The sequence below is a fragment of the Salmo trutta genome, chromosome 37 (assembly GCF_901001165.1).
Source record: "Salmo trutta chromosome 37, fSalTru1.1, whole genome shotgun sequence".
In the NCBI taxonomy this organism is placed as follows: domain Eukaryota; kingdom Metazoa; phylum Chordata; class Actinopteri; order Salmoniformes; family Salmonidae; genus Salmo; species Salmo trutta.
The window spans coordinates 12984748-13002714 of NC_042993.1; the positions used below are offsets into that span (position 1 = coordinate 12984748).

A 17967-nucleotide genomic window follows, 5' to 3' on the forward strand; every position below is an offset into this window, starting at 1 on the left:
ACCATTGGCGCGTTACATACCTATCCTTTCAAACCCAGGATCCTCTACACATGCCGAAGTCTCCCTTCCTCCAGCAAGAGTCTGTGATCACACCCACGATCCGTCCTGTACTGTCCCTAACCTCATCGTGTGTTCCTGAGATAAAGCCCTCAGAGGCCAGGACCATTGTATAGTCATCAAATCTCTCTGGGTTGTCAGGAAGTTGCAGTATATCATCAGACAAGATTGGATGTGAGTTTGCAGTGCTGGGGTCTAGTCACTGGAACTGAACAGAGACAACACAAACATACCACAATGAAATAAAATTGAGGTAGGGACATAATCTCATTATTCAGCATAAATTTAATTCACTAAGCATATTTCTTGTTTTCTGTGTTGGAACATTTTAGTGGCGTTAACGTTTTATCCCAATTGTATCTAATACTCACTGTATTGAATTCTTGCCTGCATCTTCTCCCAGACTCTGTACTGCAGGTTACCCATGTGCTTTGCCACATCAATCAGTCATCCTGAAACCCTCTCACGGTCCGGCAGTGTGCACTGGGTTCTGGAAGAACAGACAGGAGTCAGTGGGGTTGGATACTGAACCACTGAGAAGAGAGAGACTGGAGGCAGATCACTTACCTTTCCAAGGTGGCACTGTAGTGCTGCAGAGAAACAAAATACATTTTTATCAATCTGTTATTATACCAGGTATTTTGAGAACACTTTCTTACTTAAAACAAATGCCTGGGGAAGAATGCTCTCTATAAAGTACAGTGGTCCTTACCTGTAGGAATGTTATGCTTTTAGGCCCCAGCTCCTCTTCTACGGTTCTGTTTGTGTCTGACAGTGATGATATCTCTCTGCTTATCTCCTCAATCTTCTCTTTCATCTTCTGACTCTTCTGCTTCTCTTCCTCCCTTAGTGCAACTATCCTGACCTCCTCTTCCTCTTGTAGGTACATAGGAAGCTTCTCAAACTCCTCCTTGATTTGCCTCTCTGTGTGCTGAGCCTGGCTCTGGAGAGAGCAAACAAGAATGTATCTGATAGTAACATCAGTCACCAGTCTATCATCCATAATTCCACAGGGTGGAAATGTGGCTGCGATCACTCTGCATTCTTACCTTAATGTGCTCTGCTGTTTGATCACAGGTCAGTTTAATGTCATTGAAGACATTCTGCTTCTCCTGTAAGGGCTTCAGTGCAAGCTTAACCTCCTCCTGAAATGAAAAAACATAGAAGTTGGGTGTAAACATTGAATTATCAAAGACATTCAATTTCACCATATCAAAGTATTGACCGTGTTGTCCCGTCTTCAATTGTTGTTTGGAATCTTGATTATTTTCAAAGTCCATGAATAAGTCATACAATGTAAGTTAGTTGAATGGTGAATAGCTGATTGTCACAGTGCTATTCTGTTCTGTACTTTAATACATTTTACTTGGATCTCTCTTGCTCAGGTGAGGCAGGGGTGGAGCTATAAAAAAATAGCAGTACAAGGGTCATAGATTTCTGCAGTTATACTCTTCTCTGAATACCTATAATTAGTGTGCTTGGTTCACCATGAATTATACTGTGTTCTTGCATGCTTATTGTTTGCTTTGAAACTATTTACATCAAACCAACTTCAAAATGTGCAGGCTGACAAAACTACAATATAACTTTCAGAATTGTAAAGGCCTACAAACAGGCAATGTAATGTATCAGACATATAATGGAAACAGGGGAGGAGGAGTAGGAGTAGGAGGAGCAGAGAAACATTTATTGAAAAGTGAAAACTCCTAGCAAGCCCTAGTAAAAGACAGTAACTGATCATCGTAGAAGGTTCTGTAGATAAGTTTACATTAAGGTAAGATCATTATGTTTACAATGTATTATTTTGTTTATTCTGGTTAACTTTTTTTATTTTACTTGGAGTGTTGTTTCCATAGCACTCCACTAAAAAACATATGTTGAAATGTTTGTCTCAAATCAGATAATTTGATTAATATGTGTTACATTTTAAATCTGTAAATTCAGATTTTTGAATTGAATGTTTATTCTTTTGTTCAAATACATTATAAAAAAATAATTTGGCGTTTGTGTAGCATATCCGACTCTTATTTATTTTTATATATTCAACTTTTTATTAGCCAGTCCTATCTTCACAATTGCAAATACGCCCACAACCATATGTGACTCATTCTTATGTAGGTGACCTTTTCGAAGTACATTTTCTGTGGAAAAAAGTTTAGAGTCAAAGTGTTCTACTTCTGTTCCACTGAAATGGCAATCAGATGTGTACAGTGTCAATGCAGATAGTATGCACCGTATACCTTCTGTTTATAGACAAGTTGGACGCAAGGGAACCAATGCAACAACCAGCGATTCAGAGTAGTTTGTGTTCCCATGTGAAACCCATGTATCTCATATAATGTTGGTGTAAACATTGATGCTTCAATAAACCAGATGTCTTCTTGTGTGGTGACTTTAAATTTCTCCATAGGGATATTGTATTGTGTTCGTAAATGCAGACACAAATGATGTTAATACCGTTTTGTTCTGTTCAAGTAGATATTGTACAGTGGTAATTACAGAAAATGTCAGACAACGCAGCATTGCTGATGGTTCTCTTCTTTTGCCTCTGTGGTAAGTGATGTGATAAACTTTCACACCTATACTCACACCCCTATCTGAATTGATGTTAGTGTGTGTGTGTGTGTGTGTGTGTGTGTGTGTGTGTGTGTGTGCACACGCTTCTGACTGCACCCTTGCACACATACAAGGTGGTCCCACACAGGAAAGAAAGACCACAAAGCAGTTTGGGTAAACAGAAACTAAACTGCAGCCTCTATTGGTGTTCTACATGTAGGCTTCTCACCCTCAGACATTCTAGTGAAATAGGTAACATTGTTTTTACTAAAGCTATATCTGTACAGTATACACTGAGTAACTCAAACATTAGGAACACCTTCCCAATATTGAGTTGCACTGCCCCCAGTTGCCCTCAGAACATTCTCAATTCGTCGGGGCATGGACTCAACAAGGTGTCGAATAGAGTTCCACAGGGATGGGGACAAGAGATAGTCCCACCAAAAAATCTAAAGGAAGTTGGTCTGGAGTGTCTGTCCTATATCTGAGAGATACATTACATGGCCAATAGTATGTGGACAGCCCTTCAAATTAGTGGATTCAGCTATTTCAGCCACACTTGCTGACAGGTGTATAAAATCAAGTCCACAGGATACAATCTCCATAGACAAACATTAGCAGTAGAATGGCTCGTACTGAAGAGCTCAGTGACTTTCAACATGACACCGTCATAGGATGCCACCTTTCCAAAAACTCAGTTTGGGAAATTTCTGGCCTGCTAGAGCTGCCCGTGTCAACTGCAAGTTATTGTGATGTGGAAACATCTAGGAGCAACAACGGCTCAGCCGCAAAGTAGTAGGCCACACAAGCTCACAGAATGGGACCCCGGAGTGCTGAAGCGCGTAGTGCGTACAAATTGTCTGTCATTGGTTGCAACACTAACTACCGAGTTCCAAACTGCCTCTGGAAGCAACGTCAGCACAATAACTGTTCGTCGAGAGCTTCATGAAATGGGTTTCCATGGCTGAGCAGTCACACACAAGCCTAATATCACCATGGCAATGCCAAGCGTCAGCTGGAGTGTTGTAAAGCTCGCCGCCATTGGACTCTGGAGCAGTGGAAGTGCATTCTCTGGAGTGAGAAATCACGCATTCACCATCTGTCAGTCCGACGGATGAATCTAGGTTTGGCAGATGCCAGGAAAGCACTACCTGCCCGAATATATAGTGGCAACTGTAAAGTTTGGTGGAGGAGGAATAATGGTCCGGGGCTGTTTTTCATGGTTTGGGCTTGGCCCCTTAGTTCCAGTGAAGGGATATCTTAATGCTACAGCATGCAATGACATTCTAGATGTGCTTCCAACTTTCCAACTTTGTGGCAACAGTTTGGGGGACGGTCCTTTCCTGTTTTAGCATGAAAATGCCCGCATGCACAAAGCGAGGTCCATACAAAAATGGTTTGTCGAGATCGGTGTGGAAGAACTTGACTGGCCTGCACAGAGCCCTAACCTCAACTCCATTGAACACCTTTGGGATGAATTGGAATGCCGACTGCAAGTGCCCGACCTCACTAATGCTCTTGTTGCTGAGTGGAAGCAAGTCCCCTCAACAATGTTCCAACATCTAGTGGAAAGCCTTACCAGAAGAGTGGAGGCTGTTATAGTAGCAGAGGGGGGACCAACTCCATATTAATGCCCATGATTTTTGAATGAAATGTTCAGGATCAGGATATATATACACTACCGTTCATAAGTTTGGGGTCACTTAGAAAATTCCTTATTTTTTAAAGAAAAGCACATTTTTTGTTCATTAAAATAACATCAAATTGATCAGAAATACAGTGTAGACATTGTTAATGGCAGAGTTCTTCTGTCCATTTTTTATGGAATATCTACATCGGCGTACAGAGGCCCATTATCAGCAACCATCACTCCTGTGTTCCAATGGCACGTTATGTTAGCTAATCCTAGTTTATCATTTTAAAAGGCTAATTGATCATTAGAAAATCATTTTGGAATTATTTTAGCACAGCTGAAAACTGTCGTGCTGATTAAAGAATCAATACAACTGGCCTTCTTTAGACTAGTTGAGTATCTGGAGAATCAGCATTTGTGGGTTCAATTACAGGCTCAAAATGGCCAGAAACAAATAACTTTTTTCTGAACTCTTCAGTCTATTCTTGTTCTGAGAAATTAAGGCTATTCCATGCGAGAAATTGCCAAGAAACTGAAGATCTCGTACAACGCTGTGTACTAACTACTCCCTTCACAGAACAGCGCAAACTGGCTCTAACCAGAATAGAAAGAGGAGTGGGAGGCCCTCCCCTTCATCTACGCTGATTAAAATGTATTTACCTGGTGACATCAATAAGGGATCATAGGTTTCACCTGGTCAGTCTGTCATGTAAAGAGCAGGTGTTCTTAATGTTTTGTACACTAAGTGTATAATAGAATTACACTGACAATGATATCTTTTTCATTTTTCTCCTCAAGAAAAAGTTGTGGCTGACCCAGGTACAAGTATGTATCATGATAAACACATGTCATAATAAACATAACATCAGAACTGAGAGACACCAATTCCAGATTTTTCACACAATGGGGACCAAAATAATAATCTTATTTTGAGATCCCACTCTTGTCCTCCGTCCCCTCTCATTTATCTTCTCTATGATTCACCCTCCTCTACCAGATAACCCATCCTGCTACAGGATCGAGCCTGGCACCATGGCTGGCATCATTGTTGCAGACATGATCCTGACCATTGCCATTGTCATTGTCACGTACCACTGTGCCAGCCGACGCAGACGTCGAAAAGAGAGGGGTAAAGTGCCATGCAGGGTTTTTTCATGAACATAATTTTCCCAACTGCTTCCACTGGATCAAGGGCCACTGCCCTCCGCCCACTATGAGCAATATTATATTTATGAAAGTTTAGCTTCCCCCTTTTCTTGTCTTGCTTCCCTTTTATCCTCATTCTAGAATTAGAAGGAACAAGGAACAGCTCTATATTATTCAAGTTAACCCAATAGACTCTGTAACACATGTACTGTTTATTTAGTGCTTGTAAACTGTAAATCACTAAATATCACTTTTGTATGTAAGAACATTTTTGAGAGCTCTAATGGTCTCGCTCTCTCTCTCTCTCTCTCTCTATAGCTGATAAAGTCTACATGAATGTCAGGGCAAACTGCAAAACATGAGAATCCTCAGCCAGCACCAGAATACAAATTAGACATATTTGTATATACTGTACAATCTTGTTTTACATCATATCTGTCAATACATTCTTGTGATTTGATTTGAAGTGTCTCAATGAACTGCTTTTTCACTGCCACCTCTTGGTGAAAACTCAAATCTACACCTTCAGACGTAAAAAATCACACTGAAAGTTTGATTTATTTCAAGATTTACTCAAATAAAAAGGTGAAACACATGCACAACTTTGTGTTGACCCAGTTAGTACAGAGATGTACAGGAGGCTCCTAGCCACGATAAGCCTGTGTAGAGTATTATGTCTGTGTGGTTTTTGATGGCTATCTGTCCTGTCCATGTCCATGTCTTTCAAAGAGGCCCACACACTACGCTTGGTTCTCAGACACTTTGTATCTCTGAACCATCTGTCTGATCAGCGTCCTGTCTATTGATGTGTGTCTCTCTCTCTCTCTCTCTCTTTCTCTCTCTCTCTCTCTCTCTCTCTCTCTCTCTCTCTCACACACACACACACATACACACACACACACACACACACACAAACACACACACACTTTTTCTCTCTCTCTCACACAATGTCCTTGATTATTCTTAATCAAGTGAATCATTTTGTATATGTAGCTTGTTATTAAGTGATCAAATAAACAAACACAAAATGTAATGCTTAGTTCTATAACAATATACTCAAAAACCTTAAGCATGTAGAAACAGCAGTAGGCACCTGGGATTTTGTACTTTAATCATAAATATAGATTTGAGAAGAAGCAACATGTTATATAGTGCATTCGGAAAGTATTCAGATCCCTTGACTTTTTCCACATTTTGTTACGTTACAGCCTTATTCTAAAATTGATTAAATCGTTTTTTACACTCATCAATTTACACACAATACCCCATAATGACAAAGCAAAAACAGATTTTTTGAAATGTTTGCAAACTCCAAGGGGGCTGTCATAAAAAAAAGAATTCAGACCCTTTACTCAGTACTTTGATGAAGCACCTTTGGCAGCGATTACAGCCTCGAGTCTTCTTGGGTATGACGCTACAAGCTTGGCACACCTGTATTTGTGGAGTTTCTCTCATTCCTCTCTGCAGAGCCTCTCAAGCTCTGTCAGGTTGGATGGAGAGCATTGCTGCACAGCTATTCTCAGGTCTCTCCAGAGATGTTCGATCGGGTTCAGATCTGGGCTCTGGCTGGGCCACTCAAAGACATTCAGAGACTTGTGCTTAGGGTCGTTGTCCTGTTGGAAGATGAACCCTAAGCGCTCTGGTTTTCATCAAGGTTCTCTCTGTACTTTGCGCCGTTCCTTTTTGCATCAATCCTGACTAGTCTTCCAGTCCCTGCCACTGAAAAACAACCTCACAGCATGATGCTACCAGCACCATTCTTCACCGTAGGGATGGTGCCAGGTTTCCTCAATACGTGATTATTGGCATTCAGGCCAAAGAGTTCAATCTTGGTTTCATCAGACCAGATAATCTTCTTTCTCTGAGAGTCTTTAGGTGCCTTTTGGCAAACTCCAAGGGGGCTGTCATGTCCCTTTAACTGAGGAGTGGCTTCAGTCTGGCCACTCTACCATAAAGGCCTGATTGGTGGAGTGCTTCAGAGATGGTTGTCCTTCTGGAAGGTTCTCCCATCTCCACAGAGGAACTCTAGAGCTCTGTTAGTGAGCATGGGGTTCTTGGTAACCTCCCTGACCAAGGCCCTTCTCCCCTGATTGCTCAGTTTGGCCAGGCTGTCATCTCTAGGAAGAGTCTTGGTGATTCCAAACTTCTTCCATTTAAGAATGATGGAGGCCACTGTCTTCTTGGGGACCTTCAATGCTGCAGACATGTTTTGGTACCCTTCCCTAGATCTGTCTCGGCGCTCTACGGACAATTCCTTTGACCTTATGACTTGGTTTTTGCTCTGACATGCACTGTCAACTGTGGGACCTTATATTGACAGGTGTGTGCCTTTCCAAATCATGAATCATGAATTGAATTTACCCCAGATTGACTCCAATCAAGTTGTAGAAACATGTCAAGGATGATCAATGGTGCTCCCGAGTGTTACAGCGGTCTAAGGCACTGCATCTCAGAGTTAGAGGCATCACCACAGACCCTGGTTCGATTCCAGGCTGTATCACAACCGACCGTGATTGGGAGTCCCATAGGGTAGCGTACAATTGGCCCAGCGTCGTCCAGGTTAGGGTTTGGCCGGGGTAAGCTGTCATTGTAAATAAGAATTTGTTCTTAACTGACTTGCCAAATTAAATTAAGGTAAAAAAAAATTAAAAACCTGTTTTCGCTTTGACATTATGCACTAGTGTGTGTAGATTGCTGAGATTTTTTTTTTTTAATCCATTTTAGAATAAGGAACGTAACAAAATGTGGAAAAAGTAAAGGGGTCTGAATACTCTCCGAAGGCACTGTATGTGAATGAGTGTACATGGAATTTCCCTACATCCCTCACCCTAAAATAGCAATGTTGTTGCCTGAGAACCTTTTCGACCAGTGCCATAAAAATTGTTTTTACGAATGTCCAGTGTGTAGGCCTATATTAGTTTACCTACTCAACTCTGAGATGAAAGCACTTTGAACGTGAAGTGCCATGGTCAACCCTCTACCCCTGGTATGACATTGTATGATGTTTGTCTCTGTGGTACACTCTGATATGTGAACTCTGAGTTGACTGTTGATTTCCAACCAATGTATATTTTATAGATATGCTACCTTATGTCCCTAATGTAGGGAGGTGTTTATTGTGCCGACAGGGTAAACTATCATTTCAGATGAACTCGTGGTTGAGAGAATCAGGCTTGGCTAGAGCTGCTCTCAGGTGTTGGTAACCACAGCCTACAGAAAACCACAGGTCCTGTTAGAAAGAAGAAAAAAACTGCCAATCTGCAGGACGCTGAGCGGAAAAGGTCTAGTGTGGGCGCCATGGTAACAACCAAGGCCTTTGTCAGAAACAAATAGCAGAGTTGACATCCCTCATCCACAATTAGCAGAAGAGGACAACACTGTCTGATGAGATCTGTGTTCTTGATCTGTCAGATAACACTGTAAGGTGACAAATAAATGTCCATGAAGCATGTCAATATTTGTCTAAAATGTGTCTCTGTTTTTTACATTTTGAATTGAACTGTTATTGATTCACTGATAAAATCCGAAACGTGAAGGTCACACAGTGTTCAGTTGACCCATCACAGTAGTGTATGAGGTGTGCAGTGAGGGAAAAAAGTATTTGATCCCCTGCTGATTTTGTACGTTTTCCCACTGACAAAGAAATGATCAGTCTATAATTTTAATGGTAGGTTTATTTGAACAGTGAGAGACAGAAGAACAACAAAAAATCCAGAAAAATGCATGTCAAAAATGTTATAAATTGATTTGCATTTTAATGAGGGAAATAAGTATTTGACCCCCCTCTCAATCAGAAAGATTTCTGGCTCCCAGGTGTCTTTTATACAGGCAACGAGCTGAGATTAGGAGCACACTCTTAAAGGGAGTGCTCCTAATCTCAGTTTGTTACCTGTATAAAAGACACCTGTCCACAGAAGCAATCAATCAATCAGATTCCAAACTCTCCACCATAGCCAAGACCAAAGAGCTCTCCAAGGATGTCAGGGACAAGATTATAGACCTACACAAGGCTAGAATGGGCTACAAGACCATCGCCAAGCAGCTTGGTGAGAAGGTGACAACAGTTGGTGCGATTATTCGCAAATAGAAGAAACACAAAATAACTGTCAATCTCCCTCGGCCTGGGGCTCCATGCAAGATCTCACCTCGTGGAGTTGCAATGATCATGAAAACGGTGAGGAATCAGCCCAGAACTACACAGGAGGATATTGTCAATGATCTCAAGGCAGCTGGGACGATAGTCACCAAGAAAACAATTGGTAACACACTACGCCGTGAAGGACTGAAATCCTGCAGCGCCCGCAAGGTCCCCCTACTCAAGAAAGCACATATACATGCCCGTCTGAAGTTTGCCAATGAACATCTGAATGATTCAGAGGACAACTGGGTGAAAGTGTTGTGGTCAGATGAGACCAAAATGGAGCTCTTTGGCATCAACTCAACTCGCCGTGTTTGGAGGAGGAGGAATGCTGCCTATGACCCCAAGAATACCATCCCCACCGTCAAACATGGAGGTGGAAACATTATGCTTTGGGGGGTGTTTTTCTGCTAAGGGGACAGGACAACTTCACTGCATCAAAGGGACGATGGACGGGGCCATGTACCGTCAAATCAAATCTTGGGTGAGAACCTCCTTCCCTCAGCCAGGGCATTGAAAATGGGTCTTGGATGGGTATTCCAGCATGACAATGACCCAAAACACACGGCCAAGGCAACAAAGGAGTGGCTCAACAAGAAGCACATTAAGGTCCTGGAGTGGCCTAGCCAGTCTCCAGACCTTAATCCCATAGAAAATCTCTGGAGGGAGCTGAAGGTTTGAGTTGCCAAACGTCAGCCTCGAAACCTTAATGACTTGGAGAAGATCTGCAAAGAGGAGTGGGACAAAATCCCTCCTGAGATGTGTGCAAACCTGGTGGCCAACTACAAGAAACGTCTGGCCTCTGTGATTGCCAATAAGGGTTTTGCCACCAAGTACTAAGTCATGTTTTGCAGAAGGGTCAAATACTTATTTCCCTCATTAAAATGCAAATCATTTTATAACATTTTTGACATGTGTTTTTCTGGATTTGTTTCTTGTTATTCTGTCTCTCACTGTTCAAATAAACCTACCATTAAAATTATAGACTGATCATTTCTTTATCAGTGGGCAAACGTACAAAATCAGCAGGGGATCAAATACTTTTTTCCCTCACTGTATAGTGTGTCGAGGCTCCTCATGTTGATAGGCTAGGTCATTTCCTGAGCTGGTGTGAGTCTAACCACTAAAAGGCAGAAGTAAAAACACTCCCTGACTTCTCTGGTATTGGCCTGACCTACCATTCAGGGAAGTGAGGTTCTGTTTGTATTTTTAAGAAATGGGTTTAGACACACGCCTGCCTCACTGGCCCCCAGAAATGGCAAACTATACCAGCCTTGTATGAAGACAATATTGGTACACATTACAATACAGTAACAGTAGCGGCTACTAATAGAACACTGTATAGCCTCAACATGGTCAAAACTATAATGTTGATATCATGGCTGGTCAGTCCTTGCATCCATAGCAATGTCTATGAATTTGAGAATGGTTACATTTCTCCAGCCACCTCCCTCAGCGTTTCCCTGAAACAGGGGCAGGGAGCACACGTTGTTAATGTTTCAACTGCTGATTGCGGCTTTAAGTATGAATCTAAATTAATAGAATTATGTCAAGAGGGTGAAAAAGTTGTATTGGGGGAGGAAGGTTTTTAATATTTGAGCCACTGACAATGTCTTGTGTTCTCAAAACGACATGCATGTTATCAATCTGTGTGAGCTGACGTGTGTAGAGTTCAACACTCATGTGGACATGACATCACAGGGGCAGAAACAGAAACTTACTCACTGGCTTCCTTGTCAGTCTGCACCCCCTTCGCTCTCTCACACACGGACACACAGTTACAGGACACACAGACCACTGTCTCTAGCACTCCTACGGTTTACATATTACCTTGTCTGTTTTGCTAGCTCTACCACAGAGTCATTGGGGACAGATTACCTTGGACAAAGTACCAAGGACCCGGAACCTTAGACCTCTCCTCTCCTCTAGTCTCCTTATTAGGACCAGGCTGAAAATGGGCAAGGCCCTCTGTATCGTGGCTCCCCTGAAAGGAATGTTTGGTAAGTGGCTCTACATGTGGTCATATTATCAACAAACTATCTGTTGATAAGTAACTGCATGCTAAGGTTACGGTTAGGGTTAGGTTAAGAATAAGGGTTAGGGTAAGGGGTATGTTTAAGGTTAGGATAAGGCTTAAGGTTAGTAAATAGTTACCTGACATGTTACTGATCAAGTGTTACCCTTAACCGTTATGTTCTCAAGTAACTGAGTTGACCTGTTTTTAAATTGTGATCATACTGATAATAGAGTTTCTCTACACAACATAATGTGCATCATAGGAATAACAGGACTGTGGTTGTGAAGTCAGAGGCTTTAAAGAGGCATCCCTAGTTGTAAATGATGTGGTTAAGTGTATAGATAAAAGTCAACATTGTGCTGTCCTCTTCATTGACCTGTCAAAGGCTTTCGATATTGTTGATCACTCACTGCTAATTCAGAGGCCTAGATCAGGCTGCATGTAACTAGTTTAACAATTACTTGACAGACAGAACTCAATGTATATCTACTGATGGTGTTAAATCAGGCTTCCTGGATATTATGAAAGGTGTCCCGTAAGGGTCGATTCCAGGTCCTGTACTTTTTACAGTTAACAATATCTACTTGTCTGTAAAAAACTTGTAACCTGCACTTGTATGCCGATGATACTGTTGTGTATGCTACTGCCCCCATGGTTGACCAGACTCTATCTGAACTAGAGTCTACCTTCATTGTATAACATAAAAACTTTATTGACCTGAAATTAGTACCGAATGCAGGTAAAACTAAGTATATGTTGTTCTCTGGAGTGCATAAAAGTAAGTCTGATGATTTAAGCATAATGTACTTTAGATGGTTTCCATATTGATCGTGTCCGTGCTTACAAATAGCTGGGCATCTGATAGATGAAAACCAGTCTTTTAAAAAGCATATTGATGAGTTATACTGAACAAATATATAAAAGCAACATGCAACAATTTCGACAATTTTACTGAGTTAGTTCATATAAGGAAATCAGTCAACTGAAATAAATTCATTAGGCTCTAATCTATGGATTTCACTTGCCTGGGTAGGGACTCAGCCATGGGTGGGCCTGGGAGGGCATAAGCCCACCCACTTCTGAGCCGGGTCCATCCACTGGGGAGCCAGGCCCAGCCAATCAGAATTAGTTTTCCCCACAAAAGGGCTTTATTACAGACCAAAATACTCCTCAGTTTCATCAGCTGTCCGGGTGTCTGGTTTCAGACGATCCCGTTGGTGAAGAAGCCAAATGTGCAGGTCCTGGGCTGGTGTGGTTACACGTGGTCTTCTGTTTTGAGGCCGGTTGGACGTACTGCCAATTCTATAAAATGATGTTGGAGGCAGCTTATGGTAGAGAAATTAACATACAATTAGCTGGAAACAGCTCTGGTGGACATTCCTGCAGTCAGCATGCTTATTGCATTCTCCCTCAAAACTTTAGACATCTGTGACAAAACCGTACACTTTAGAGTGGCCTTTTATTATCTCCAGCACAAGGTGTACCTGTGTAATGATCATATTGTTAACCAGCTTCTTGATATGCCACACGTGTCAGGTGGATCAATTATCTTGGATCGGAGAAATGCTCACTCACGGGGATGTAAACAAATTTCTGCACCAAATTTGAGAAAAATAAGCTTTTCTGTGCCTATGGAACATTTTTGGGATCTTCTATTTCATCTCATGAAACATGGGACCAACACTTTACATGTTGCATATACATTTTTGTTCAGTATAGTTAACAAGCTGAGAATAAAAATTGGCTTCTTCTATAGAAATATGTCCTGCCTCTCGCTAAATAGTAGAAAGCAGATTATTCAGTTGACGTTGCTATCGGTCCGAGACTATGGCGACTTTTCGAACACAGCTGCCACTTCATTAAAGCCATTAGATGCAGTTTATCATAGTGTACTGCTCTTTATTACTGGCAACAATTTTTGTACAAATCACGGCATTCTCTACTGGTTGGCCCTCTTGATGTCACGTAGGTTGAAACATTGCTATGGTTTCATTTATAAAGCTCTTTGACAAAAAGTCCCACTGTACCAAACATAATTACTAAAACTAAAATGTGATGTTCTGGTGCCTCTAGGGCAATTCAGAAAGTTGATTAAGGACCTTATTACTGATTGTGTTTGTTTTTTATAACTGTGTTTTTCTTTCTGCTTGTGTTTTGTGTTTATATTTTGATGTGTGTATTTTCTGTCATTTATGTAATTCATGGCTAATCTGTAATTCATGGCTCATTTGGTTTAAGTATGACTCTCTGATAAAATAAAGGTTAAGTAAATAAGTCAGTAGTAAATATTTTCTAAAGGACACATAGGAGAACTTTTCTAAAGGACACATATCTAGTGTTAGAATTCATTTTACTAAACAAATAAAAATGGTTGAAAAAGAGTCTAAGTGTTTGTTTGTGCGAGTTGGGGGGAATTGGGAGTGAATTTGGGAGTGAATTTACAAGAAATGTCCCCAAAAAGAAGAAATGTCCTTATTACAGTTTGTTTTCACCTGCATTGGAGTCATTCAAGAGATATTATATAGATATTATACAGTACATGTTCTGTTCACTTTTGTAAGGGAATTACCATTCCCTTCACTTATATTGCTATTTTCTTTCTTGATCCCTCTTTTCTTTCAGGTCCTGCCGAAGGAGAACAAGGTATTTGGCTGCTGTTGATACCACTATCGATTTTTGTAATAATTGAGAGCAGGTGCTTAACTTTAACCACTCTTTTTACTATTTCAACTCCTCCTATATCCCAAAACTCTTGTGCCACAAACCATGTTTTGATTATGGTCAATAAGCAGAACGCTCTCTCTCTCCAGACTGTGGCCACTGCTATCAGATAGATATGGGGGCCGTGGTGGGCATCATTGCCTGTGACATCATCCTGACCCTCCTCATCGCTCTCGCCGTGTTCTGTTTTGCTACCTTCCGGAAGAAGAGGAGTCAACAGGAATCCAGACTGGAGGGTGAGGGGTGTGTGTGTGTGTAAGGGTGCTTGCTGGTGGCAGGGAAGTCAGGCGCAGGAGATCGAACTTGGTATAAAACGGAGCAGTTTAATAAGTGCTCAAAAACTCAGAAAACCAAAATATACAAAATAATACAAGTGGGTACAAAACCCGTCGCACACCAGAACATATCTTGCACATAGCTTACAAACAAACAATCACCGACAAGGACAATGAGGGGTAACAGAGGGTTAAATACACCACATCTAATGAATGGGATTGGAACCAGGTGTGATACAAGACAAGACAAAACCAAAGGAAAATAAAAAGAGGATCAGCGATGGCTAGAAGGTTGGTGACTTCGACCGCCGAACGCCACCCGAACAAGGAGAGGGACCAACTTCGGCGGAAGTCGTGACAGTGTGACTGTGTTTGTGTGTGTGTGCTTGCGTCCTCCACCCATCCCTAATCCCTCCTGTTTGCCACCTCTCCTCAGGTAAAGGGAAAACACTCACAGCATCAAAAAGGACGACAGTAGAAATCACAGAGTCTCCCTACCAGGTACTGAGGCACTAACCATAGTAGAGCACAGTCCTCAAAGCATACAGAATATACATTCGTATGGAGTAACTGTTTATGTCTGATGTGATCCATTTATGATTCATTCCCTGTTGAATTGTTTTATTTTTGCCTTTACTGTTGTAGGAGCTGCATGGAATTCAGTCAGACGTGTACAGTGATCTCCGACAGTTTCAGAAATGAGACTTCTTTTTTGGATGACTGCATGTATCTTGCTGCCTGGTGCTTAAATCTGACAAGGACTGAACTTTGCACATCTTGGATTTATATTTATACTCATCTCCTTACTGTTATCTTTCAACTTTTGTGTGTCTGTCTAATTGTACAATTAATAGAATAGCATTAGACACATTCAAGATATATTGTATATATTTCACATAAATAGACCTGTTCATGTTTGTTTAATAGGCTACCTTTTATAGTGTTGTTTTCTATGTTTACATGCAATTTTATTTCATTATATATCTGTTTTATTTGACTTAATTAAGTAATTTCTGTATATTAATGGGGTTATTTTATTCTATGTTTCATAAGCTCATCATTTGTCTATTGCCAGAAACAGTTCATGGAAGCCCCATTAATATTGCCCACAGGATGTTGGTGGCACCTTAATTGGGGAGGACTGGCTCATGGTAAAGGCTGAAGCCGGGTAGGTGGAATGGTATCAAACACATGGTTTCTATGGGTTTGATGACATTCCATTCGCTCCTTTCCAGCCATCATTATGAGCCGTCCTCCCCTCAGCAGCCTCCACTGATATTGCCTATTATTAATATTAGTCATATGATCTGAAAAACTATTAGTCAACTGGGATGAAAAACTTCCCAGAGATATTTTAAGTTGATTTTCTGTCTGCTCCCTGTTAGTCATAAGCTGGAGTCCCTTGCACACTATAAACACCAGGGTTGTGGTCAATTCATAATAATGTGGGGGGAAAAAGTCTCTACATCCTCTTTGAAAATCATAAGAAGTGTGGACTTAGGTGTTAGGTGTCAACCATAATAGGATGTGTTTCTCAAAAAATGTAAAATATATATATTTTTTAAGATTTAGAAGCTCAGTGCTGTTTATTGTATTGGTTAGGTGGTTACATATCAAATACATTGTTCATTGTTTTTATTCACAACTAAAATATGTCTCCATATCTAAAATAAACATTAACAAAACGTTTTGATGAATGAAAATCCTTTCCCCACATTTTTAGACCTACTTCAGATGTGTTTACATCTTGAATGAATTGCATCTTTCTAACACTGACATATTGAGGTAGGTTGTATAATCAAGTAGCATATCTAATCAAAACAAAGACACCACAGTTTTTTGCCCTTGCTGTGGGGTTGGTGAGTTGTAAACAATGGATCGCGTGTCAGCAGCGGGAAATTGATTTCGCTACCACATTTGACTGAGCAGTCACTGGAACGGGAGTAAAGTTTCACTTAATAGATTAATAGACCAGGCTGGTCTCATAGACTAGACACCACATAGTAAACAAAAATCTGGGACACTGAAATTAGTATGTTAAGTTTGGTATGGCTAGAAAAGTATAACGCAAATGTCTAGCAACTTTAGCATTTTAGCTAATTAGAAACTTTGCAACTACTTACTACCTTTTAGCTACTTTTCAACTATTTAACATGTTAGCTAACCCTTCCCCTAACCCTAATCTTAACCCTTTAACCTAAATAATAACCCTAATCTTAACCAGTGGTGTAGTGCTATTTTGTTAGGTGAGGGAGCACAAAAATAACATGTTTTCATCAATCAAAGTTTGTACTGACAGATGTAGCCAATGGAATAGCCTATCATTTTAGAATATGCATAAAATGCATCCTCCAATTGCAACATCTGGCTATGCCCACACATTTTGTTTAAAGAACATGTTATATTTTTAATACCATCAAACAGGCTTAGGCTACCTAATTTCAAAATAGGCCATCATCACCCTCAATCGTGAATGATGTTTTACCGGTGAAACGTCCAAACTGCTTCTGCATGCCAATCATTTGATTGATCATAATCAGTTTCATGGGAGTATGCATTTATATCTTCTTGAATTACTGTTTCTAAGTGAATTAGAGCAGATGGTGCTAACAAATTATTAGCCTTTCTTGTATTTTGTTTCAAAGTATATATCCTACCTAGTGATGAACTCTGTTGAGTTTTGACACATTATCATTTTTGGGGGACTATTCAGCTTCAGCTAACCATCCTAATATCTCATTAGAGATGAGGTGGTGTTTTTGATGTAACAGTAACGATATAGGCCTACTATGCTATAGTATTATATTCTGTTCTGTTATGTAAAATGCAAATTCATAATTATGTGATCTAGACATTGATTCAGCATTGATCTAACTACTAAACAAGCACCATCTTGAGAAGTAATAATCTTCTATTTGTAATAATAATAAGAATAATAAGTGATGAAAATGACCATTAGGCGTAGGCAACAGATTTTGATGAGATGTGAATTTAAGCAAGTGTAGCACCCTTCGTGGTGTTGAAAGGACAGCGCCAGGATCGCACAATTATGTTAATAAAGTTTAACCAACTTGTGGTGCTGGAGGATAGCTGAAGGATAGCTCAGCCATTTGGCCAGTTCAGGAACAAACAACAATAATCATTCAGTAGGCCTGTAGCCTAATAGGCCTGTGACTACTGTATGTGGTATAGTTATTTGTAGGCTATAGCCTAATGCAAATACAAATGCATACAGCAGTGGTCACATATTGTTCTGGGTTCCACTGTTCGAGAGGGGGTCCTTGGAGTTTTCTGAATATCGAGGCAGACACACGTGTGTGTACGCGTAGACTATTGTTCGTCATCATTATCGACAACACCTGAGAGAAGACAGGGAAGAAACCACCATTTACCTACCTCTATGCTGTCAAACAGTACCCGTCAA

The 17967-nt window shown here is 40.7% G+C and overlaps 2 protein-coding genes across 2 annotated transcripts; both read left to right on the forward strand.

Annotated features, from left to right (window-relative positions):
* The first annotated feature begins 1743 nt into the window (after positions 1 to 1743).
* hcst (hematopoietic cell signal transducer) lies at positions 1744 to 5994 on the forward strand. The gene is made up of 5 exons (XM_029738182.1): positions 1744 to 1831; positions 2536 to 2610; positions 5045 to 5071; positions 5244 to 5375; positions 5711 to 5994. The coding sequence occupies exons 2-5, from the start codon at positions 2562 to 2564 to the stop codon at positions 5752 to 5754; spliced, it is 252 nt and encodes an 83-aa protein (XP_029594042.1). The 5' UTR covers positions 1744 to 1831; positions 2536 to 2561; the 3' UTR covers positions 5755 to 5994.
* A 5264-nt stretch (positions 5995 to 11258) lies between these two features.
* Positions 11259 to 16232, forward strand: LOC115177431 (TYRO protein tyrosine kinase-binding protein). Its single transcript, XM_029738181.1, has 5 exons — positions 11259 to 11530; positions 14170 to 14190; positions 14358 to 14504; positions 14980 to 15044; positions 15189 to 16232. Exons 1-5 carry the CDS (start codon positions 11485 to 11487, stop codon positions 15243 to 15245), a joined length of 336 nt encoding a protein of 111 aa, XP_029594041.1. The 5' UTR covers positions 11259 to 11484; the 3' UTR covers positions 15246 to 16232.
* The last annotated feature ends 1735 nt before the right edge of the window (positions 16233 to 17967 follow it).